The sequence below is a fragment of the Acipenser ruthenus genome, chromosome 12, assembly GCF_902713425.1.
Source record: "Acipenser ruthenus chromosome 12, fAciRut3.2 maternal haplotype, whole genome shotgun sequence".
NCBI lineage: Eukaryota > Metazoa > Chordata > Actinopteri > Acipenseriformes > Acipenseridae > Acipenser > Acipenser ruthenus.
Window position 1 is genome coordinate 27,030,665 of NC_081200.1, and position 26,628 is coordinate 27,057,292.

Sequence of the window (26,628 nt, forward strand, 5' to 3'; positions counted from 1 at the left end):
CAAGACTCCTATTGCATACAAGTTTCACGCATTCCAGGTTTTAATGCAAGCTTGGTCAGCCACAGTGTATAGGTAACAAGCTCAGGTGTGTCTTATTAAACTCATAGTGAAACCAGGAATGGATCAAACTGCTATGCAATGGGAGTCTTATTTATTTTCCAGGTTCAGCATAGGCAGGTGACTGACAAAGCTAATAGGAGGGTTTGACAGAGCTGGAGCACAAATGCTATTTATCAGCAGGCAGGCACAGTACTGTGCTTCTCTGTGTAAATAACATTCTTTATGTAACTGCTGGGCCTCACAGTCTCTGACTTGAAAGCGATTGTAAATACAGATGTTCCACTCAATGCGCTGTTAGACTATAGTCTCCTGAGAGGGATAAATATCCCAGTCAGCGGAGTAGAAGCACCCATATATATTGAGAATAAACGTGGTATGAGCATTCTTTAACAGAAGATCTTTGGGTTATCATCATCCGTAATTTAGAAAGGTCATTTGTTAGCATGTATTTGTTTCAGGACAGTAAAAACCAACTGGGTACAAAAAGCAAACAGAAAAACGCTACTTGCATTTTCTTTTTTCAGGACTACAGATAAGAGAAGCGTATGCTCATGTTTAGTGGGCTATCTGTAGCCTAATCTCATAAACACACTGTATTCTATTGTTCTATAGAATCTATGATGAAATTCAGAAGATTGAGGACAATGAATTCCATTACCAGGAACAGGTATTTCATGCCCCCTATTCTGCCCTTTAAATATGAGGCTTGTTATTTTTGTGTACAGTAAAATTGTACTACATATGTGGATATGAATGTATATATGTAATGCAGAATAATGCTTTATTATGCAGTACATGCAGTAGAAATGCGACATTGACATGTATTTCTTTTCTATTTTTCTGACAGACTGATCCCATTGATTACGTAGAGAATGTATGTGAGAATATGCAGCTCTTCCCAAAGCCAGATATTTTGACTGGAGACCAGCTAATGTTTGAGTATAAACCCGAGGTAACTAATAATTAAAACAAAATACATTTTATATATATATATATATTTTTTAGGTTTCATTATAATTAATGTAAGTCATGCCTTACAGGTTTTCATTAAGAATACAAATTTGGGTATCAATTTGAAGTTTGTAAAGACATTTTATATATATATATATATATATATATATATATATATATATATATATATAATGACACACACACACACACACACACACACACACACATACATACAATCAACCTCGGTTAACTCCACACCCCACGGGGATGCCATTTAGTGTTGACTTATCCACGGTGTCGAGTTAACCACTGGTGCACATGAGCCATGGCATTAACATGTATATAAGTAACAGAACTGACATGTTTATAGTATTAAAGTTTATTTGTAGTTAAATGTCATGAAAATGGTTGAAAGAACTGCAGTGAATGATGCAATTACAGTATACAGAACTGTACAGACTCAGTACAACTCGTATAGTTCGATTGAAATGAGAATTAATAAAATAACTACAGCGTTATTTTTACGAAAACAATCCAACCACAAACTGTGCACAAACTGTTGACTATACTTTTAGGTATTGGTTTGTACTATCTAATCTGACAGCTTAAATAGCAAAAGTTAACACATGCACATTATACAGAATTAACAAAAACAATAATAAACAAATTACAGTTTTACACAGTTGTGATTGTTTCACATGCAAAAACACGTGCTTTGAAAGTTCTGCTGACAAGCTTGTTATCCCAAATAACCTGAACTTTAAATCCAATTGAATGAGAACACATTTTTCACATCTCACTCATTATGGACTGACACTGTAGCCAGCTGCACTTGGTAGTTGCAAATGAATGATCAGTTTCCAGTCAGAGGTCACGTGAAACGACATCTGTCGAGTTATCCAATAGTTTTTACCCGTAATAAGTGTCGAGTTACGAGTAAAGCGTGGTGTCAAAATAAAAAATTAAGAGGCAGGATACATATATTTTATATGGAGAAAATTCAAGGTCAAGATTGCTTGTCGAAATAAGCGACGGTGTTGAGTTAACCAAGGTTGACTGTGGTGTGTGTCTCTCTCTCTATTTATTTATTTATTTATTTATTTATTTACTTACACACACACTCACACAGATGAACCCGCTTTGTCATGATTTGCCGTGTAGGCATAATTGGTGATATAAAGCGAGTCATGAGATAAACCGGGTTTCATGTTTGCCTATTACAGCACATTACGAGTGCGAGGGGGGGAAAAAAGAAAGAAAAGTAACGATGAATTAAAGAGCAGTGTTTTAATACTGTACATTTAGTCATTCTTCACATTTAAACAAATGCATATAGTTTACTACAGGACAAATACATTTTGTATCATTAACTGGAACCTTATCGAAAAAAAGCCTTAATTGACTAATGAAAGCTATCAATTAGGTGTTGCACCTGGTGGTTTTGGTGTGTTAAAGAAAAATTTGGTGACATTGGTGTTTTGTAACTGAACTGTACCCAGTTAAGATGAAGCATTTGGTAGGTACCCAACTGGTCACCTGAAAGGCTTCAGTACAGTATGCATGATAACATGAAAACACATACATGTTGAATTCTTCCAGAGCCGCGTACAGGGAGTTCAGGTACTTAGTGGTTTGTAGCATTGTACACAGACGCATACATGCCTGCATATACTGTATTTGGAATGTGAAACCACATGTCTTCTGTAGTTTGGCAGACTGCCAGATAAGGATCAGGTCTGTGACAATGGTTAATATCTAATGTCTCTCTCCTTGCCTTGCACCATTCTCTTTCCTGAAGGTTATCTCTGCTGCCCTGAACTTGCTCTTACCAGACAAAGCCAACCTGCTGCTGCTGTCTCCCAACAACGAGGGCAGCTGCCCACTGAAGGAGAAATGGTTTGGAACCCAGTACAGTGTGCAAGGTAGATTTTTGTCAACATATGTAGGCTATGTGTCTGCTATACACTGTTTCTTTTAAAATACAATAAGAGAAACAGTCCAAGAACCTAAAAAATATTGTATTATATTTCCATCAGTGATGCTACAAGGGGTATAGTGATGCACAAATGTCACAATACAATACAGTACATATCGGGATATGTAGATTGCGATGAGATTTGTATCACAGTACATGTGATAGTCCCGAATGGCCATAGACCATTTTGTTAAAAAGCCAAATAGACCATTTTGTTAAAACTCACAAGATAAATGGAGAGTATTCATTCATACTATAACACTATATAACACACTTACTCTACATTCAAGAGCCATCTGGTGAGCTACTATGAACTATGTTGTGCTTTTGGTCTTGTATCACAATACAAATGATCGGTACCCTAACCCTAACCCAGATATGATACGATATAGCAAGTAAAGAAAGTGTCACGATTGATCGATGCACATCTCTACTGTAAAGCATGAACATATCTGTCCCTCATCCTCCCCTCAGAGATAGAGAAGGAGTGGAGTGAGCGGTGGTCTGGAGACTTTGAACTGAACCCTGACCTGCACTTGCCAGCCGAGAACAAGTTTATTGGTGAGTGTTAACAGCTCGCAGAACTTGGGAGAATTCATGTGATGGACATTCCTTCCTTGTAACGGACAAACGTTACAAGAAAAATACATTTAAAATAGAAAAGAAAAGTTTTAAAATTTTAGAATGTAAACAGTAATTCATGTTAAAAAAAAGAAAGTGTGATATATATATATATATATATATATATATATATATATATATATATATATATATATATATATATATATATATATATATATAAATATTTTATAGGCAATGTGAGATACTACATTGTCTCTCTTGCTCAGAAAGCAGGAATTTAAAGGGTAGGTAAAATACTGTTTGTTACCCAAGTAGACTTGTAATAGTACTGAGAAGGTTCAGCAGCATTTAGCGCTTACATTCTGTGTCTCCTCTTCTCCCCCGTATTAGCCACGGATTTCAACCTTAAGACATCCGATTGTCCAGACACAGAGTACCCGGTCAGAATCGTCAACAACGAGAAAGGCTGCTTGTGGTACAAGAAAGACAACAAGTTTAAGATTCCTAAGGGTGAGTTGCAAAAGATTTTCATGACTTCACACAGCCTTCTCCTTTCTCGCAGTACTGCAGAAAAGAACTTCGGTGTGCATAATAGTGAATTGCAGGTCTGTAAAAGCAAATGGTGGTCTTGTGGAAAATAGTCACATTTTAAGGATTTCAAAAATATCCAAGTACAAATTGAATGCTAAACTGGAAAATACGAAAATTTAGAAAATGGAATACAAATTGGAAATGCAGATTTTTAATTTTATGAAAAATGGCTCTAATTTTAGCAGTTCATGCAAAACACCTGCCTTACTGATCACTTCCAGTGCTGTTGGTCAGCCTCACTACCATGGTTGAGTTGCAGTTCAGTGCTCAATCAGTAGGTGAACCCACAGCATTGTGTTCCTGAATTCAAGCTCTCTAGACAATGGGATGCTGGAACCAGCTTTCTAAAACTTGGTTAAATATTTGTGTACTTTTTTTTTTAAACCTACCTTTTTTTATTTATTTTTACATTTATATTACATATTTTTTCTTCATCCTTTGGCAGCTTATATTAGATTCAACCTAATCTCCCCACTGATCCAGAAATCTCCAGAGAAGTAAGTACTGGTTACTAATCTGAGCTGTTCTGGAAGCCTGGGCTGCATGTAATCTCTCTACACTAACAAATGTTTTGATGAAAAGTATTTATCTCATGAAGACATTGAGATTTATTTTAGTAGCTCTGTGTTCTAGTTTTACTTTATAATTGGTAGTCTGAGGTATTGCATGATGTGACACAGATATATTCATGTACCAGCAGTTGACCCTGTTTGACAAGCGCTGCTTTAGGGTTTGTGTCTGAAATGGTTTATTAATCTTGATAAATGTAATGCATTTCTTCATTGCTATTCCACAGCCTGGTTTTATTTGACATCTTTGTCAATATTCTGGCACACAACCTGGCAGAGCCTGCCTATGAAGCTGATGTTGCACAGCTGGAGTACAAATTAGTGGCTGGAGAGCATGGATTTGTCATTAAAGTCAAGGGATTTAACCATAAACTACCTGTAAGTAACTTCTTTTACAGTCCAAGAGAGAGATTTAATTGTTTAAGACAGCCCCAAACACTAAGCAACTTCAACTAGGTGCATCCAATTGCTGGAGAGTACCTGGTGTGGTTGTGTGCATCTGGAAACTTCCCACAATAGCAGGATGCTGCCTATGGAAAGCGTCCAGTGCCTGGAAAGTTGCCTGGTGTATAAAGTCACCTGAAGCCTCGTCCACACAATTCATTTGGAATCACAGCTTCTTTGACAAGTTGCTGTCTGATCTACACAAGGTGGTTGCTGTTTTCCAACTTCCCACTTACCTATCAATTAGGATTGAAAGATGCAAAATACACAATACATTGTGACTGCTAGCGTTGATGACTTCCAGGTAAATGTTGATTTTAATTGAATGCATGTCTCTGCCTTCCAGCTGTTGTTTAATCTGATTATTGACTATCTGGCCGATTTTACTGCTGCACCCGATGTCTTCTCAATGATCTCTGAGCAACTGAAGAAAACTTACTTCAACATCCTCATCAAACCAGATAAACTGGGCAAGTGAGTAACTTTAGGCCGGCGAAAGTCTACTATATTCTTCATGCTAGTTTAGAGACATCCTACTCTAATTTATTATTACAAGCCAACCTCCTTCTAATGTATTACACTTCTTGCAATGCCTGTGGTACAGTATTCATGATGACTTGGCAGAGCCTGTCTTTAGCAGTGTACACATGGCAATACTTGCATGACAACATTATAAATCTTGGTAGAACTGCAGCAACCGTACATATGTATCATATAAGGTTACTAGAAACCTCACATTAATCTGTAGGCTTTCTGCTGCTGTGGTGCTCTGTATTTGAATGCTCTCTGATTGTCCCCCACCCCCCCCACTCTCATGGCAGGGATGCCCGGCTGCTGATCCTGGAGCACTCGCGCTGGTCCATGATCCAGAAGTACCAGGCCATCATGAAGGGCCTCAGCGTGGAGTCACTCATGTCCTTCGTTGTCAAGCTCAAGTCTCAGCTGTACGCAGAGGGGATGGTGCAGGGGAACTTCACCAGCAGAGTGAGTGTGCCATGCTGCCACAAATACAATATATATACTCCAGTAGTTCCACCAGAACAAAAAAAATGAAATTAAGATCCTTGATGTTTTTTTTTCAACTGCTTTTTTCTTGTTTGCTTACTTTGTTGTACTGTAGATCTATTAAAGTGAATTTTACAGTACTCCTTAGTGATCTGGATTTAAATGTCACACCTAGACTGATAGCAGAGATGAGATTACTATGCTTTCTGCTGCTTTAACAATCTCGGATTCTTCCAATACATCTTTCCCCCAATACCCTGTGCTGTGAAAAATACATCATTTTACTGAAACTATCTTTCTGTTCTGCCCTAGGAAGCAATGGAGTTCCTGCACTATGTTATACAGTGAGTATTGCATTTTGTGTTTTTTGTAAAATAGAAGAATACAGGGAGTGCTTGAGAGCACATGTTTTTTCACTTCAGCATTTGAAACCATCTATTTGGCCACAGTAGCTGTGCTTTTTGTAATACCAGCTCTGGCCTGATGGGCTGTGTGGTCAATGTAACAGAAACATTTTGAAAATCTGGCACATTTTGATGGTGTTTGCTCAGTTAGACTGTAGTCTTTGGGTAGACTGATTGTGCCATCAATATGGGTGAGGGTTTGTATTACCATGACCTTGGGTGCCTAAAGGTGCTTTCACACAGAGGAGTTATGACGGTTCAGAACCTCCACTGAAGCGGCTTATAGGTCTGTGTGAATTGCTTATACCGCCACAGAACCATCATATTTTATGCCGTCTCTGAACCACCTCGCGAGACGGCACTGAACTGTCATAACTGCCTGTGTGAGGCTATACTGCCACTGAAGCGCTATAGTGGGTGTGGTTTCAAAGTCAATATGCCACGAGACCATAGCATAGGTAGGTAAATGGTGTGCATGCAGTGCTTAATTTGTGCCGGGGCTTGCTGGGGCACAGCCCCGGAACCTCTGGGCATGCAGGCATAACGTCGGTACCTCTAGTTAAAAATCTGATATGCTTTCTTTTTAAAATCTCAACACAGTTGCATTAAGTCTGCAAGTTCTTGTGTGCGCTCTAAAGACAGACAGTCTGCTGCCACATTTGTAGCCTACTTTAAATTACTTTGATTTTAGCTTGAGTGCTTTTAACCACTTCAACTCCAGATATAAAAATGAAACCCCTTCCCAGGTACCAGATTTTGAAAATAATAATAATAATGTTTTCAAACCTGTAATTGCTATAAAATGTTAACATATGATGAATAAAACACAAAAAATGACTGAAACTGTGTTTTTCATTAACCCTTTATGCTGCTGTGTACTACATACCCATATTCAATAGAGAGAAACATTTTTATTTTTTTTTAACAATGAAAACAAAAACGCTGCTAATAACAATAATCAGTTTAAACAGTAATTATCAAATAAAAATCAAACATCAAAACGTGTGCCAGTATCGACTTGCTCTGTGCCATTTATTGAAATGTTCAATACAACAGAACCTGGGATTGCCTTCGCAACCACTGCACATTTTTCTTTTGTCTTTTGTTTTTCGTAGCAGACCCTATACCTTTTTTACGGTGTCTGCTTCGCTTGTGTTGGATGGATAGTCACAAATGTGTGTACACAGCTACTTTGCACTGGCATTGTGATGGATCTGGCTGCTGCATTGCCTGTACCCAGTGCTGTGTTTTTGATAGTATTTTGTCACAGCACTGCCATTTCAAACCAAACAGCTTCCCGTTTGCAGCTGGCTTACCTGTGAAGTAGCTGCATGCTCTTCTGTTCGTACAGTTTGTACTGTTCTTGGCTCCACATCCTCTTCATCATAATCGCTGAGTGATAAGTCAGCATCACTGTCGCTGGTATCGAAGTCCTCCGAACCAACTTCACTCCCGTTGCTCATTATAGAAAGACCATGTACGTTGACATGTTTAGCTTTCACTAAAAACCTATAAACTATAACTAAACAAGTAAAACTAATAATAAATCAAAAAATTATAATTTAACCCTTTGCGGTCCATTTATTAATCGCGCGTCAGGCACGCCAGGTCTAATTAATTTTCACACGCGCAGTTAATTTTATACGCGCTGTTTAAAAGTATTTTTTTTCACAGTCAAACGGGTTTAAATGGCCCTGCATATCAACAAAGCACACACTAGGCATCTCCAGCCCCTCCCCAGCCTTTTGTTTGCTATAGCGTTCAGCTGTGTAAGAAATAAATAATAATAATAATAATAGTCGTACATACCGATCGATCATCTCCAGATCACTCGTTTTATCACCAAACTCCTCAATAATGCGATCCAAGTCATTATTTTATTACTATAACATCTGAAAAAAGCTCTGCAAATGTCCATGATAGTCTCAGTGCGCTGACGCACTTAGCCAGCTTGTTTATTATGGACGCCCATTATCTGATACCTGATACCATGTATGACTATTCATGAAATACGCCTTTTTTTTTTTTTTTTTTTTTTTTTCCCCCGACTTGTCTCGGCTCCTGTCGCTACCACTCGGCAATTGAATGGTTTTCTCGGCTTTTTCCGGAGAAAAAACGACTAAACACCCGTTTATTGCGTTGCTATAATGATGTCGGACCCAGTCCGACAAAGGACCTGTGAGGAATAATTGCAATGTCGGACCCAGTCCGACAATGGACCGCAAAGGGTTAAAACATAATTATTTAATATATAATTGTAAAAGCTGAATGGCTTCCTGCAATCTCAGCCTTCTAAATGCCCAGTTGGATTGCAATCGCTACATGATACGCAATTGGATAAAAATGTCACCTGACCCTCACCCAACTTTCATTGCACATTCCACAGTACTAGCACTGCTTTAGAGAATGAAACCTGAAACGCTAGACTGAGAAACCAATCATAGAATAGAATGGGAAACTTGATGTACGCAGGCACGGCATGGTACTGTATGGGGGCTTTCAATTGATGTATGTGCGTACGTCATGGTGTTGAAGTGGTTAAGTAAGATGACACTGGCTGTAACTCTATTCTCGTTTTTTATACACAAATAAGCTTACTTGATTTGAAAAATGTCATGAACGATACAAGCAACTTCTTACACTACTTGGTTTGATTACATGAGTAGTAGACAAGAAAATATGAAAGCTGAACATTAATTTCAACAAAGAACAACTTTTTGGTGAAAAAAAATATATTGTAGTCTACTTCAATAGAAACATTAGCCTGCTATATTATATTAAACCAAAACAAAAAAATTAGTAACAATCTGGTTCTCTTGGCTTTTTCAATGAATATAATTTAATTAATAGAGAATAAAAACATACTAAGTTAACAACTACCTAGCCTAAATTTAATTAATCGTTTTTGTAATCTACCAGTGGCTTCTGTTTCATACACATCGCTGATAATAGTGCAAACCGTGGGTCAAACCAATGTTCGTGTTGGGGTGCGTATCTTTTCATCAATGTCGTCCTTCTGGAGTGCCTCTGAATGCCTTTTAATTTGTTTGTTTTTAAACCATTTAAATGCAAAACCATAACAACATGTATACAGGCTTTTTTTTTATTTAATTTGTCCTGCGGTTGCCTTTTTAAATAATTTTTTCTGCACGTACTACTACTTTTGTATATGATGTAGAATACGTGATTGTAAACATCTAACACTAGTACGTACAATACTCTTTCAAATAAACGTGTTATGATTTTCAATGTGCGCTTCTTAGGGTCGGTATTATTGTCATTGCTTGCGCCCTGGCACCTCTTTATTTACAAATTAAGCACTGTGTGCATGTGTTGGGTTTTGTCAGTGTTTCAGATTGCATGAGAACAGTCTGTTGTTGCCATGAGAACAGTCTGTTGATTTACAGGTTTGAAAGTTGTGCTCGCGCAGTCTCTTAGGCTGTGTGAAAGTGTTGTCGGTATTACACTGGCATAGATTGAGCAATTTCATGCTGTGTGAGGGTATTTTACACACTTGTTAATGTTTCAGAGACTGCACAGTAGCTGCATTTCTGTGTGAAAATGGTACAAGTCTAACAATGAATCGTTTTTGTGTTTGTCCCAGGAAACTGCAGTTCCAGCGTCTGTCTGTAGAGGTCCCTGTTCACTTCAGAGTGGTGGAGTTACCAAAGGTGCCCCACCTGTGTAAAGTGAAGTCTTTGAACAAGGGGGATGCCAACTCTGAGGTCACTGTTTACTATCAGGTAAATTCACCTTTCATTTGTGTTTCTTTAGATAACATTTGATTTGCACATGGTACACCTTCACTTTACTGTACACAATCATACATTACATACAAAGCATTGTTGCCCAGCACCTTTAATAATGAGCACCAGTTAATTCTATCCTCTGCACTGTCACCCTACATCTTTACTAATGAACACTATTGTATTACCTGAATCTTTGTCTGTTTCCAGTCGGGCCCCAGGAACCTGAGGGAGCACACCTTGATGGAGCTGCTTGTGGTGAGTGAGATATCCAGAGAAGGACTGGGGGTGCCGGGGCTTCCCTGGGCTAGCTGGGGAATAGTGGGTAGACTTGGAGGTCTCTCTTCTCTGAGTCACTCTAAATTAATCTCTTATTATATGTGTTAATTGTCTTGAAACTTGTTACTGTACTTACCACAACTGCTTTGGGGCATTTCTGAGCCAAGATTGTGCCAAAAAGGCTACAAATTGTAACTTCCTTTTTAAATATTAGATTTTGATGATAGTAGACCAATCTTTGTTTTCATCTTGGATATTTGCCGATTACTAAATTTGATTGGAATTGTTGCTTTGAAACATCTGTAATTGACTCGTCAAAATAAGTTTGTCTGTGTTTCAGATGCACATGGAGGAGCCTTGCTTTGACTTTCTGAGAACGAAGGAGACTCTTGGGTAGGTAACTTGGAAACATCAAGCCAGTGAAAAAACATAATAATAAAAATTCAAGAAACACAACTTGACTTTGATATTAATCATTGACAAATATTAGAATTTAAAGCAGATCTTACAATTTAAAACACTAGGTGTCCTAGTACAAACTGGGTGAGAGCAGATACTTTGCATGAAGGAATGAAAGGCTGTGTTGGAATAAAACTAACAAGTTATTGTATGTCTTGGCATATGCTGGTAGAGCTGTCCACGGAAGGTGACTGAAAACCTATTGTGTTTGAATCCCTTGTTGTTTAGGTACAATGTCTACCCCACCTGCAGAAATACTTCAGGGGTTTTGGGATTCTCTGTTACTGTGGAAACCCAGGCAACCAAATTCAAGTGAGTTTTGCTATGTTGGTGGTTTGTTTATAAAACATTCTGGGGAGCTGGCAGATAAGCGACTTGCTTCCATTTCTTTTGCATATTGTGTTGGCACATTGGTAGAAGGAACGGCTTTAGGTTTGATCAAGAGTAGCACCAGTTCATCTTCCTCCTTCAGTATCACTTATAATAAACTGATGATATACTGCACTGTATTCCACAGCACCGAGGAAGTTGACAAAAAAATCGAAGAATTTCTCACCAGCTTCGGAGAGAAGATAGCGAGCCTCACAGATGAAGCATTCAAAACACAGGTAAGATCACTTCACTCCTGCCTTCAGCCCCACTATACAAGTGTTCATGCAGGTGAAGAGTGATCGTGCTGACGAGCGGAGAATAGACTTTCTACATACATGACAGCCTTAAGGATCTTAAACCACCACTTTCCACTGTTTTTAGTGACGATAAAGGGGGTTGTTTTAGGACTGCACTAACAAGATCTGCCACTGTTTTTAGATTATTGAAATTAACCTTGTTTGCATGAATTGTGAAACTTTGCACAGATGGTGCTTATAAATTTCTCATAATGTGGTAAACAAACGTGATGCTGCTCTACTTTTTGGTCCTTCTGACTCATTGGCTCCCCTGCTAAGGGCTGTGTCTGTCACTAGTGTTTTCTTGAAGCAATGTGTGGCCTTTTCTTTACTGGTGTTTTGGTGTTGTTTATGAACAGGTGGTTGCCCTGATCAAGCTGAAGGAGTGTGAGGACACTCACCTGGGCGAGGAGGTTGACAGGAACTGGTTTGAAGTCGTCACTCAGCAGTATGTGTTTGACCGGCTAAACCGTGAGGTAAGCGCACTGCTCACTGTCTTGACTCTTACTTTCCCTTTCAAGATGCTTACAACAAATACAGTATTCGACCACCAGGTACACCAAGTACAGGTGTAGTTGCCCCTGGGCGCATTTCTTACCCTCGTACCTCTTTGGGTATTTCCCGAGTTACAGGAATGTTATAACCTATTGCTGCAAGTTATGGGATCATGCCTATTAGACTGACCTATATTGCATGATAGCAAACAGATTTCAAGGGGGTGAGGAAGATTGTGTCCCTACAGCTAAAACTAACTTTTGGCATGTGAACCAAATGGATTGTGAACAAAATTCTGCTTTCTGATAAATGTCAGTTACACAGAATTCCAAACTATAGAAGAAAGTACAGGGTTCCCACCCAGACTGAAAAACCTGGGAAACCTGGAAAATTAAAGACTAGTCTTCCAGGCCTGGAAAACACATGGAAAATGAGAAGAAAAAAAATAAAATGTCCTGGAAAACTTTGAGTGTCCTGGAAAAATCATATAACATAACAGATGCCATTGTAACTCGAACGAATAAGCAGTTGCATCAATTCAAAACGTGTTTGGGCATACTGTAGCTTGTATTAGCGCGGCGGCAACATCAGAGTCCAGGGAAGGTCAATTCAGTGCAGGTTGAAAGCATCAATAACTGCGCCGCTTGACCGTGCTCTCGGTTCAACTCGTTGAGGACAGAAACTGCGATGTGGTGAGAAGTAAGACCATTTGTGTCGCTAACATTATGCATTGAGACTGGTTGGTAATCTAGCTGGAATCAAATTTAGTAACGATAGCAAGCTACCGAGCTAATCAACTCGTTGTTGGGGTGAGAGATGGTGCGTGAGTGTGATCCTGATGCTGTGGTAATCTTTTCTCAGAAACGTAGGCTGCTGGTAGCTAGCTAATCTTGTTGTTTGGAAACAATATGCAACATGAAAGTAGCTGTTGTGCAGTTCTTCCTCATTGACGGATTCATGCTCACTTCGGGTAATGCATTGAGAATGAGAGCGGACTTGCAGTCGCGCGCGCGCGTACAACGTGTATCAACATGTGTGAAGTCTCATCAAAAACTCAAAACTCTGTAAATGCACTTATGAGTGTCTGTGCACTGTGCTTATGTTACTGTATTTCTGTGTGTGTGTGCGCGCGCATGCATGCATGTGCGCATAACGTGTATCTCTATGTAGTCTCTTCAAAAACTCAAACCCCTGTGTGAATGCACCTATGAGTGCTTGTACTGTCTTTGTGTGCGTGTGTGTGTGCACACCCAACGTGTATCTCCATGTAGTCTCTTATCAAACTCCAAACTCTGTGTGAATGCAGCTTTGAGTGTTTGTGCACTGTGCTTGTGTATTGTGTGTGTGCATGCACATGCACGCACACACACACACTTGCACGCACACATAACATGTATCTCCATGTGTAGTCTCTTATCAAAAAATCCAAAATCTGTGTGAATGCACCTATTATTGCTTGCTCTGTGTGTGTGCGCGCACTTTTGGTTGTGTGTGTGGATCTCCATAGGTAGGCTGGTCTCTTTTCTCAGTATGTGACTGAAGGGTGTGTGCACGTGCAGCTGACTCCTCCTGACATTGACTGTGTAGTTCAATGAAGCTAGAACATAAACCCTCATTTGATATGATAGCTTGAGTAATAAAAATCCCTCAGTAGGCAACTTTGTGTGTGCGTTATAATTTTCATTGGTTTGATATCATATAGAGCAAAATCATACAGAGCTCTTACTCCCAAGTTTGAATGAAGTTAGAGCTCTATCTATGGTGGCTCTTTGCTAATCATTACATTCATTAGACACTTTTCAATCTAATTTGCAAAAGTGATTTAATGCTTTGCTGTGTTTTATTAAAGGAGTGAGTGAGGAGGTCAGGAAGACAGTGCAAGTTTAAAGTGGAGTGGAAAGAAGAGCCTCTGTTCAGGGACTGGATAGGGGAAGTATCAGGAGATGTGCACAGGGCATATTGCAAGTTTTGTAGGAAGTCCTTTGATGTTGGTAATATGGGCATCTCGGCACTCGTCGTGCACGAGGCCAAGGACATCTGAAAGTAGCAGGACAGTTAGAAAATGAGCCTTGCATGACACATTTTATGAGAAGGCCATCTGAGACAGCAGTTGAGGCAAGTGGCAGTCAGGGAGGAAGCAGAGCAGAACTACAAACATCAAATGTAGGTGCCAGTGAGGTAACAAGCTCAGGACCACAATGGTCTTCCTCAGTTTCAACTATTTTTTTCGAACGAAGCTGTACTTGAAGCAGAGATCCGCTGGGTTATCAAATGGTGATGTCACACTACTCCTTCAATTCATGCACAGATGTGGCTGACATTTTTGGAAAAATGTTTCTAGACAGTGAAATTGCAAGGACATTTTCGTGTGGTGCAACGAAAGCAGCCTACCTTGTATGTTTTGGTTTGTCACCGTATTTCAAAGAGAAGCTAATCAAGGACATACGAATGTCAAAGTGCTACGTTATCTCTTTTGATGAATGCCTAAACAAAGTAACACAGACAGGACAGATGGATGTGGTCGTTCGATACTGGAGTGAGGATGAGTGTAAGGTTGTGTTGCATTATCTTGACTCAGTTTTTGGGACACACTCAAGCAGAGCAGCTCCTTGAGAAAATCTAAGTAAGTTCATCTCCTCTTGATCCCAAGAAGCTCCTTCAAATCTCCATGGATGGCCCAAAGGTAAACTGGAAGTTTCTGCGAATATTTGAAGAGGAGAGAAGACAAATGGACCCAAGTCTACCACATCTGCTCAACCTGGGAAGCTGTGGTCTGCATGTTGTTCATGGTAGTTTTTCAACAGGGTGAGAAAGAGACTGGTTGGAAACTGGGAGAAACACTGAGAGCCCTGTGGCAGCTCTTTCACGACACACCGGCCAGAAGATTTTGCTGACTTGACGAAAACAACAACATTTCCTCACAAGTTTTGTGCCCACAGATGGGTGGAATTCTGCAAGTTGCAGAGCGTGCAATTGAGATATGGCCAGCTGTACTCATGTATATTGACAGCCACAAGAAACTTCTTAAAAGCAAAGTTCCAACCTCAGTGTCCTACACTTTGGTGGAAGAGGCAGCTGCTGACCCACTCTTCGAGGCAAAACTGATTTTTTTTGCATTTGTTGCAAGACAGCTGAAACCATTTCTGGAAACCTTTCAGACAGATGCACCAATGGTGCCCTTTTTGCCAGAAGAGCTGCCATCTACTCTGATGAGCCTGCTGTCTTGCTTCATCAAGAGAGATGTCCTGGAGAACACAAAGACAGTCCTCCAGATGCTCAAACTTGACCCACTGGACAAAACACTGCATGTACCACTCACACAGCTTGACATTGGCTTTGCCACCAAACAAGCTCTGGATAAAGCATCACAGGAACTTCAAGCAAATGCACTGATGGGACAAGAGTTCAAGAAGGAATGCATCACCTTCCTCGCAACAACCAGCAAAAAGCTGCTGGAGAGAAGCCCTCTGGTGTATCCTGCGGTAATACTCCTGAGCTCCCTTGACCCAGTGCCCATGGTAACCGAGGAGAAAAGTTCAATATTCAAATTTGAAAAACTATTGCAACTCCTTCTCAATGCAAAATGGTGCACCGCTCCACAGTGTGACCAGCTCCTCTCAGAGTACAAACACTTCCTCTCACAGATGATCCAGCACAACAAGGCTGAATTTCTGGATTTTGTCCACAAAGGTGATTCCTGCAGGGTTGATGAATTCTTTGGGAGATTTGTAAGTGGCAGAGCAGAAAATGAGAATCTCTGGGATTTGCTGAAGTGCCTTTTCACTCTCACATGGGCAAGCAGGAGTTGAAAGAGGATACTCTGTTTACAAAGACATGCTGGTTGAGAATCTAAAGGAGAGGACTCTTATTTCACTCCACTTGGTCCAGGATTCTCTGGCTGGATGTCCCATGGAAGATGCCATTCCAAAGGCCCAATTTTAACATGCCAAGGCGGCAAGGATGAGATATGTACAGTACCTAGAGAATGAGAAGAAGAAAAAAGTTGCAACAGAGAATGACAGGAAAAGAAAGGAGCTAATGTCTGACAGCACACCAGACAGTGAAGAGGCAGAAGATTATCAACAGCATTGAAGTAATGCAGAGAGAGGCGGATGAAATGGCAGAAAAGGCAGAGAAGAAGCAAGATTTCGCACTACTCTCAAAGTCAAACGCCTACTGGAAGAGTGTCACAGCTCTGGACCAGAGTCTTGCACAGTTAAAAGAGAAAGTGAAACAATTGAAGTAAAGAGACTAAAAGGTTTTTTATTTTTGAGAGATAAATAGCTGTGTGTTATATTGAGTGACTGAAAGTGAATAAAGTATTCCATATCTGTCCTAAAGTACTTATGTTGGTTGTTTCATTTCAGTTCAAGTTATGACATTGGATGTGCTTTTCATGTTTCTACTATTCTCCACGCCTTGTTCTGGAGAGGTGCAGTGTGTGCAAGATTTTGTTTCGGTGACAAAGGTCGTCTTGCTGATTAATTGATCAGGTGTGTTAATGGTGGGCTGTATAGAGAGCCTGCACACACTGCAGCTCTTCAAGACATGAAGTGAAGAATACTAACCTAATGAAAAGTCTGGCTGGAAGATATGAAAGTAGCCTGATAAAGAAACAAGAGGATCAATATTGAAGTTTAAAAACATGAAGAACACAAGCCTATTAGTAAATCTTTAGATATTAAAGTAGTAAAGAAAAGGGAGGTCAATATTGTTGTTTGAAAATGGGTTCATTGATAGGTTTAGAGATTGATTAGCACCAATGTGGTGCTGGTGTGTGTAGGGACAGTCCATAGCCTGGAGCTGTTCCCTTAGTTGCCCTGTAGGCAAGCACCAGGGTCTTGAATCTGATGCACCCTGCCACCGGAGGCCAGTGGCGAGTGCAGAGGAGAGGTGTGACATGACAGTGTTTTTACACACGAGGTACCTACTGAGGCTGTGTGGCAGCCAATCATTGATAGTAATTGCGTGTTTCGCCACTCAGTGAGTAATGTCTCCCTATTATTTATCGTAAAATGTCATTGAAAATGTCCTGGAAAATTATTTCTTGTAAAGAGTGGGAACCCTGAAGTAGTAAACAATTTCTTCCTCTGCGTCTATTTGGGTAAACGGCAACTGTGTTCAAGCCTCTATATATATATATATATATATATATATATATATATATATATATATATATATATATATATATATATATATATATATATAATATATATATATACACTTTTTTCTTTTTTTTTGCATAGTATTATCTGAGAACCGTTATTTTCGATTTTTCCATTTTGCTTCTGTGAAGATCAGTATACAGAGCCAAGTGTTGCAAACAGTTCTGTTTACTTGAATCGTGTTTGAGTGTTTTAGTTATCCTGTAGTGTCCTTTGCTGATACCTCTGCAGAGCTGTTGCGCTGCATGACTGGCGCTGTCTGTCTTGTCTCCCCTGCAGATCGAGGCCCTCAAGTTGATCACAAAGTCAGAGCTGGTATCCTGGTTCATGGAGCACCGCGGGGCAGGCAGCAAGAAGCTGAGCGTGCATGTGAGTACCACACACCATGGCAGGGGGGCGAGGGTGTCTTATTGATCAGAGACTTGCACACCGTAGGAATACTGTATTGAGTAGGAATTCATCTGGATTACAGGATCCTGGTGTGTTCACATTTGCATTGTTCACGTTTGCATTGTACAGTAAAGAATATGCCATAAAATCCTTTAAGAACAGATTCTCATTTACAGTGCTAACCTGAGAAGACTGGAGGAGAATTGTAACCTGTCCAGTTCTATTGAGGATTCCATTTTAATAAATAAAATGTCCCCACTAAATCAGAAGATGGTGTTGTGATTATACCTTAACCCTTTGCAGTCCATTTATTAAGTGTGCGTCAGGCATGTCAGGTCCAATTTATTTTCACACGTGCAGTTAATTTTAGACACGCTGTTTAAAAGTATTTTTTTTTTCAGTCAAACGGGTTTAAAAGGCCCTGCATATCAACAAAGCACTCACTAGGCATCTCCAGCCCCGCCCCACCCTTTCGTTCGCTATAGCTTTCACATATGCTAAGAAATAAATAATAATAATAATAATAGTCGTACATACTGATCAATCATCTCCTGATCACTCGTTTTATCACCAAACTCCTCAATAATGCAATCCAAGTCATTATTTTATTACTATAACATCTCAAAAAAGCTCTGCAAATGTCTGATATTCTCTGTGCGCTGATACACTAACAGGCAGCTTGTTTCCTTATGGCCGCTCCTATCTGATCTCAGGGGCAGTTATGACTATTCATGAGATATGCCTATCTCATGAATAGTCATACTTGCCCCTGGCATCAGATATGGGCGGCCATAAGGAAACAAGCTGCCTGTTACTGAATCAGCGCACAGAGAATAACACAGACATTTGCAGAGCTTTTTTGAGATGTTATAGTAATAAAATAATGTAAAGTGGGACGAGGTGGGGACTAACTGGGGATAAAGACCAGTGATGGGGACTGTTTGTTGTTGTGAAGCAGAGAGAAGTGAATAAGCAGAGACAGAATAGTTCCTCCCTGAGATTCCTTTTAAAAATGAATTAGTTTTAGCGGCGTAGGTCGTGGCCCACAGCGATGTGTTAATTGTTAGTTAACAATAGGCAGATTTGTCTTCGATCATTTATTAGTGTAATAAGATCGAATTTGGCCCTGAATCAACTGAAGGCTCATTCTTACAGCGTTAAGTATTTTTGTTACAATATACACACACTGTCAACATCCCAGTCTGTACACACGGGATGCCACCTCGCAGTGAAGTCAACCCTTTTGTCTTAATAAGAAACGCGTGCTGTGTAACTGCCTCTGAAACGAAAATCATTTTATGTTGCAACAAAGCTGGAAACTATATTGATTGTTTGAAAAAAGTGGTAACGCAGGCATATCTCTGTCATGAATATAGTTTGTCAAAAAGCACTCGTTTTTTGGCTTGTTCAGCAACCATGCGGCAAAGCAAAATTTAATTAAAAATAAATAAATAAATAAATAAATAAATAAACAAAAAAAATATTGAGGATCTGATTAAGTTTTCTTGTCGGGTTGATTTGGAATAAAAACTCAGTTTGGGAGTCTTTGCATGTTGGATTGAGATTTGGTGCACTTTGAAACGATTCTTGTCAGATTGATTTTGAAGAAAAGTTAAGCTTTAATTCTTATTTCATCTTATCTCATTAACTTACTCCAACAGTTTGTCCTTCATTTTGATTGTCCTTTCGCTATAATGAACCCCGCGATATAAGAAACAAAAGGCTTGGACCCCAACAGGTTCGTTATAGCGAGGGTGTACTGTTTAACTATTGCAATCTTTCGTGCATTAACTGTATAATTCCATCTATTGTCTATCACTGAAACTGCCATTTTGTTTGATTAACGAGCGATTGCAACATACATGTCATAATGCTCTTCCCTGTGCTGATGAGTAAAAAAAAAATATATATAGATATATACAGTACTGTGCAAAAGTTTTAGGCAGGTGTGAAAAAATGCTGTAAAGTAAGAATGCTTTCAAAAATAGACATGTTAATAGTTTATATTTATCAATTAACAAAATGCAAAGTGAGTGAACAGAAGAAAAATCTACATCAAATCAATATTTGGTGTGACCACCCTTTGCCTTCAAAACAGCATCAATTCTTCTAGGTACACTTGCACACAGTTTTTGAAGGAACTTGGCAGGTAGGTTGGCCCAAACATCTTGGAGAACTAACCACAGTTCTTCTGTGGATTTAGGCAACCTCAGTTGCTTCTCTCTCTTCATGTAATCCCAGACAGACTCGATGATGTTGAGATCAGGGCTCTGTGGGGGCCATACCATCACTTCCAGGACTCCTTGTTCTTCTTTACGCTGAAGATAGTTCTTAATGACTTTCGCTGTATGTTTGGGGTCGTTGTCGTGCTGCAGAATAAATTTGGGGCCAATCAGATACCTCCCTGATGGTATTGCATGATGGATAAGTATCTGCCTGTACTTCTCAGCATTGAGGAGACCATTAATTCTGACCAAATCCCCAACTCCATTTGCAGAAATGCAGCCCCAAACTTGCAAGGAACCTCCACCATGCTTCACTGTTGCCTGCAGACACTCATTCGTGTACCGCTCTCCAGCCCTTCGGCGAACAAACTGCCTTCTGCTACAGCCAAATATTTCACATTTTGACTCATCAGTCCAGAGCACCTGCTGCCATTTTTCTGCACCCCAGTTCCTGTGTTTTCGTGCATAGTTGAGTCGCTTGGCCTTGTTTCCACGTCGGATGTATGGCTTTTTGGCCGCAAGTCTTCCATGAAGGCCACTTCTGACCAGACTTCTCCGGACAGTAGATGGGTGTACCAGGGTCCCACTGTTTTCTGCCAATTCTGAGCTGATGGCACTGCTGGACATCTTCCGATTGCGAAGGGAACTAAGCATGATGTGTCTTTCATCTGCTGCAGTAAGTTTCCTTGGCCGACCACTGCGTCTACGGTCCTCAACGTTGCCCGTTTCTTTGTGCTTCTTCAAAAGAGCTTGGACAGCACATCTGGAAACCCCTGTCTGCCTTGAAATTTCTGCCTGGGAGAGACCGTGCTGATGCAGTATAACTACCTTGTGTCTTGTTGCTGTGCTCAGTCTTGCCATGGTGTATGACTTTTGACAGTAAACTGTCTTCAGCAACCTCACCTTGTTAGCTGAGTTTGGCTGTCCCTCACCCAGTTTTATTCCTCCTACACAGCTGTTTCTGTTTCAGTTAATGATTGTGTTTCAACCTACATATTGAATTGATGATCATTAGCACCTGTTTGGTATAATTGTTTAAATATACACCTGACTATATGCCTACAAAATCCCTGACTTTGTGCAAGTGTACCTAGAAGAATTGATGCTGTTTTGAAGGCAAAGGGTGGTCACACCAAATATGGATTTGATTTAGATTTTTCTTCTGTTCACTCACTTTGCATTTTGTTAATTGATAAATATAATTTATTAACATGTCTATTTTTGAAAGCATTCTTACTTTACAGCATTTTTTCACACCTGCCTGCACAGTACTGTATGTGTGTGTGTGTGTTTGTGTGTGTGTGTGTGTGTGTGTGTGTGTATATATATATATATATATATATATATATATATATATATATATATATATATATATATATATATATATATAATACAGTCACCTCCAGAATTATTGGCACCCTTCATAAAGATGAGCAAAAAAGGCTGTATAAAATAACACAGGTAATGAGCTATATTTTATGCTCAAATATATGGGAAAACCATATTCTTTTAATATAATTGCTGAGAGAATTTTTTATTACTTTTTTTTAAACTTTCTCAAAAAGATAGGTGTCAGAATTATTGGCACCCCTAAAGATTCTTATAAATAAAATCAAACAAAATTAAATCTGCATTAACATTCTACTTCTTTAAGTTCATCTCAGTCTTAAGGAACTGTATTGTGCCTTCCATGGCTTCCTGTTTCACTGGGGTATAAAAATGAGGTAACACGCATATGAAATCCATTTGTCGTCCATCACCATGGGGAAAGGCAAAGAACTCACAAATGAAAAGAGACAAATGGTTGTTGACCTTCATAAATCAGGCAATGGGTACAAAACAATACCTAAAAAAATAAATATACCACTTACCACTATTAGGGCAATAATTAAGAAGTTCACAACCACTGGAACAGCGGTAAACTTGCCTGGTAGAGGACGCAAGTGTATCTTGCCCCCACGCACAGTGAGGCAGATGGTTTGGGAGGCAAAGGGAAATCCAAGGGCCACAGTTTGTAGAATTACAGAACTTGGTTGCATCTTGGGGTCACCAAGTCTCCAAATCTACAATTAGACGCCACCTCCATGCCAATAAGCTATTTGGAAGGGTTGCCAGAAAAAAGCCTTTATTGAGAGCAATCAACAAACGTAAGCGCCTGGAGTTTGTTAAATGGCATTGGCACTTAGATTGGAACCGGGTGCTATGGTCAGATGAGACAAAAATAGAGCTCTTTGGCCACACACACCAGCGGTGGGTTTGGTCGTTGAAAGAAGGATGCATGTGCAGAAAAGAACGTCATACCTACTGTAAAATATGGTGGTGGATCTTTGTTATGGGGCAGTTTTGCTTCCACTGGTCCTGGGGCCCTTGTTAAGGTCAACGGCATCATGAACTCTACCCAGTACCAGGACATTTTAGCCAAAAACCTGGTTGCTTCTGCCAGGAGGCTGAAACTTGGCCACAAGTGGATCTTCCAGCAAGACGGTGACCCCAAAATTGACCACAAAATCAACATTTTGCAATGGCCATCTCAGTCTCCGGACTTAAACCCCACTGAAAACCGGTGGTTTAATTGAAGAGGGCAGTCCATAAGCGCACACCGAAGGATATCAAGGATCTGGAAAGATTCTGTATGGAGGAATGGTCTAAGATCCCTCCCAATGTGTTCTCCAATCTCATTAAACATTATAGAAAAAGACTCAGTGCCGTTATCCTTGCAAGGGGAGGGTGCACAAAGTACTGAAAACAAGGGTGCCAATAATTGTGACACTTCTTTTTTTTTTTTTGGAAATAAATTTATAATTTGAGAAATGTGTAATTTTGGTTGATTCCATTGAATCATTAATAAAGTCAAATATATTCCACATGTTGGAAAATAACAATATAGTTCAGTACTGTATTTATTTTATAGTCTTTTTTGCTCATCTTTATCAAGGGTGCCAATAATTTTGGAGGTGACTGTATATAGCATCCTTTATTTCAATCCAAAATCACTGACATTTTCTTTTATTTGTTTTAGTGTTAAAATGTAATGTAATTTTTTTTTTTTTTTTTTTTTTGTGACTGGCCTTAAATGTATGGACGTTGGCAACCTTAAGTCAAATGCAGTTTAAAGTGGCTTACTTTTTTCTCAATCGCCAATACAGCAAAGGCAGTGAGCCTTCCTTGCTTTACTGTTTATGGGAGGTGTTTTTTGACACGCTTCGTTAAAGAAAATGCCCATTCTCCTGGGTCGAGCATTGGGTTTTCAGCACAGATTTGTAAAAATATTTCTAATGCCCCCCTTTGCCACTTGCATTCTTCTTCTTCCGTTTCTTGTGTTTATGCTTTGCTGCCCCTGAAAGAGACATTGTTTGCTGTATTCAAGTAAAATCTTACTGACTGACCTGGAATTTACTTGAACACATGTGAGATACGCTGCCTCGGTCAGTGTCAGTGAGTGAAGTTCTTCCAGTTTGCGTGCAATTCCGTATCTACTATTTTTTTAAATTTTATTTTGGGCCCCCCATTAATCCGACCCTGGCATTCAGTATTAAATAGAAGTAAAAATACATGAATACTACTTAGTCCCTTTACCAAGTGGTGAGTGACTGATTTTTATATAGTCACAGTTCAGAAGAATATTTCTAAATATCTGAGGTTGTTGCCATACAAGCACAGTTCTATTGCTTTTTTTATTGTATGCAAATTATCAGTATTGCTTTCTCATGGTTCAAGACCAAACTGACCAAGGGATTAATAGGTAGAAAATTATTGAACTTTTTTCTTTTTTTTGTTTTGTTTTCTTCCCAGGTGGTTGGATATGGAGAGAAGGAGAAGGATAAGGATACTGCCAGCAGCTCCAGTCCTCCAGATTCGCAGAGCTCCTCTTATGGAGAGGTGTCCCAGCTGACATTCCTTCCTGTCTCCCCGATCATGGCAGACGTGACCGCAATCGCTGACATCCGCGCCTTTACCTCCACCCTGCACGTCTACCCCTTCCACAAGATCCTCAAGTAGAGTGCCTGCTCACCCTGGCAGCCAGGCACAGGCTACACAGCTCCTCAAAGATCAGCATTCCTCAGCGTGCAACAAAATGCTAGCTAGTATCTGGCAACTCAGCGAAATTAAAACATTGTCTTCTAGGCACATTGACCTTTCTCCTTCCTCTCCTCGTGCTGTGAATTATAATCTTTTTTAATTAGAAAGTGGCAAGTTTTTGCTGTGCAGCCCTGCTTGCTTCGGGGATCTACTTCCTCAGGGATGAGATTGGGGAGGGGAGGGAGGATGGGTCAGGATTAATCTAGAGGGGTGTTGAAAACAATATATGATAAACCAGGAGCAGATTTTGACATGCTGCAGTGTTTCGACAGCGACTGTTGATACTACATTAAAAAAAGGGTGCTGTTGAAGTATTATTTTTTTTTTTTTGTGGGACTATATTGAGTAAGCTTTGGTCAGTATCTGTGTAATGCCAGTGCACTTTCATTAGAAAGCTTGTGCTGAAGTTACCAGGATTGAACCACCCTGCTGAAGTTACCGGGATTGAACCACCCCACTAAAGCTGATGAATCTAAGGTTTTCAACTCCACTTCAATGCTGTCTCTTCTAAACCAGAATTAAGGAAAAACCTTTGCTGTGTCACGTGCTTTATGCTTCATTTTATCAAGGTGTTCATCAAAGCTGGTTTTAAGTTTCTTACAGTTCTCATGGTTATGAGAGTTTTCCTTGCTGCTGTGATCTTGTATGCCCATGTATGCTGATGCTGGTAATTGGATTGAGATACTTTCAGATTCAAAACACAAGGACTTTTAAGAACCATCACCATTTAATTTGTAATCAATAAAAAAAATCCTAGGTAACTCCATCCCCTAAAATGAAAGGTCTCCTTCTTTTTTTTTTTTTTTTTTTTTTTTTTTTTTTTGAGAGCATGATTTTTGTGTACGTGTCATTGGTTGGTATATATACAGTAAGATGGCTAAAAAGAATAGTGATGAGCTGAAACAGGTTTTTGCAGTAGGACAGCTGCAGGTGTCTATTTGTTGGTATCTCTTGGTTGGTATTCATTCTGACATGAATATTTACAACTCTTGCAGTGCAATCAATACCTTGAAATCTGCTCAACTATCCTGTTAAGAGCCAGGACAGCATTTCTTTCTCCATTACCTTCCTAGGCAGAAAATTGATATGTCTTTTTTCATTTTTTCTTATTATTATTCATTGGGTGTGCCAACTTCCAGTCTTGGATTGAAAGAGAGCTTTACATATTTTTGTTTTGTTTTCTGCTTTTGTACCTTGTGCTTTGAGAGGAGGGTTATCGGTTAAAAACGAAAAGTGCAAGACCTAATCTTAATTCTACAGTAGAAATAGCAATTAAAATGTAATATGTAGGGACACATACATGCAGTATTAATATAGCAGTAAATGCAGATTTACTACACTTATTCTTTACAATAATATGTTCTACTGTTAAAGAAATAGCGACATTTTGGGTCATTGTGTAATTTACTCTTCAATTTAAACTTGTGTAAAATGTATTTTATGTGAGTAAAATGCACAGTTACCTTGAAGTCACGAGTACTTCCAATAATTACAGTACATACTGTAATGTAATTACAGTACATACTGTAATGCTAACTTATGGTGTATACATTAACTTAGCCTTACATCTTAACTGTAATGTTACTTTGAACTGTTATACAGAAACTTGGTCTTAGAATAGACTTAAAGTATTTATTATATAGGTTTACCTTCCAAAAATTCAGTTGACAGTTAGATGAATTTGGTAGGTTGGGTTGAAGGGGACAAAGATGGCGCACCGAGAAATCCTGATGATCTATCACCTGTCACAAACACGCATTGCACGTGAGTGGATTCAACTGTACTTATATATTTTTTTTCCTTTTATTGAAAACCACCCTTTAATTTTGAAAGAGTAGGATACTCACTGCTGTGGGACACTGCATCAATTTTCTATACAGTGTATTCAAATAGAAGTATTTATTCCACTTCCCTTTTCAGATTATGGTTGGCAATCTCTAGTGCTCTGTACAGGTGGCAAGGACAAAGCCATATGTTGTCGACATAGATGACTACTTTGAGGGAGTGGTAACGTCATATGATTTTGAGGAACACTGAGAATGTTGCACCATACTTGTCACTTCAAACAAGCACTTAGGATTGCCTAAAACAATACTGATTTGAGAGATGCAGTGTACAGAGACTGCTTTATAAATCATGGAATCAGTTTACTGTATTTATTAAATTGGTTGTAAACCTGCTGATGTGATTTCATTGTATACCCTATCCCTATCAAGGAATGTTGCCTGTTAGAACTTTTTCTAGCAAGACGTATCTAGTGTCTGGGCAGCAGTGTGGAGTAGTGGTTAGTGCTCTGGACTCTTAACCGGAGGGTTGTGGGTTCAATCCCAGGTGGGGGACACTGCTGCTGTACCCTTGAGCAAGGTACTTTACCTAGCTTGCTCCAGTAAAAGCCCAACTGTATGTAAAAAGAATGTGATATCTTGTAACAATTGTAAGTCACCCTGGATAAGGGTGTCTGCTAAGAAACAAATAATAATAATAATATATATTTTGCTATAAGCGCATCACTGTAGTAAAAAAAAAAAAAAATCAAAAAG

The 26,628-nt window shown here is 39.4% G+C and overlaps 1 protein-coding gene across 1 annotated transcript in view; it reads left to right on the forward strand.

Annotated features, from left to right (window-relative positions):
- Positions 1-24,854, forward strand: part of LOC117417124 (nardilysin-like) — a 42,472-nt gene extending 17,618 nt beyond the window's left edge. Inside the window, exons 14-31 of the mRNA XM_034028956.3 lie at positions 673-727; positions 908-1,012; positions 2,810-2,933; positions 3,461-3,547; positions 3,959-4,078; positions 4,605-4,656; positions 4,956-5,106; positions 5,519-5,646; positions 5,994-6,156; positions 6,490-6,521; positions 10,186-10,324; positions 10,538-10,585; positions 10,947-10,999; positions 11,294-11,377; positions 11,583-11,673; positions 12,093-12,209; positions 17,673-17,762; positions 23,801-24,854. Of these exons, the coding sequence (XP_033884847.3) occupies positions 673-727; positions 908-1,012; positions 2,810-2,933; positions 3,461-3,547; positions 3,959-4,078; positions 4,605-4,656; positions 4,956-5,106; positions 5,519-5,646; positions 5,994-6,156; positions 6,490-6,521; positions 10,186-10,324; positions 10,538-10,585; positions 10,947-10,999; positions 11,294-11,377; positions 11,583-11,673; positions 12,093-12,209; positions 17,673-17,762; positions 23,801-24,007 (1,846 nt within the window). The 3' untranslated portion in view covers positions 24,008-24,854. The remainder of the gene's footprint in view (positions 1-672; positions 728-907; positions 1,013-2,809; positions 2,934-3,460; positions 3,548-3,958; positions 4,079-4,604; positions 4,657-4,955; positions 5,107-5,518; positions 5,647-5,993; positions 6,157-6,489; positions 6,522-10,185; positions 10,325-10,537; positions 10,586-10,946; positions 11,000-11,293; positions 11,378-11,582; positions 11,674-12,092; positions 12,210-17,672; positions 17,763-23,800) is intronic.
- Positions 24,855-26,628: the final 1,774 nt, after the last annotated feature.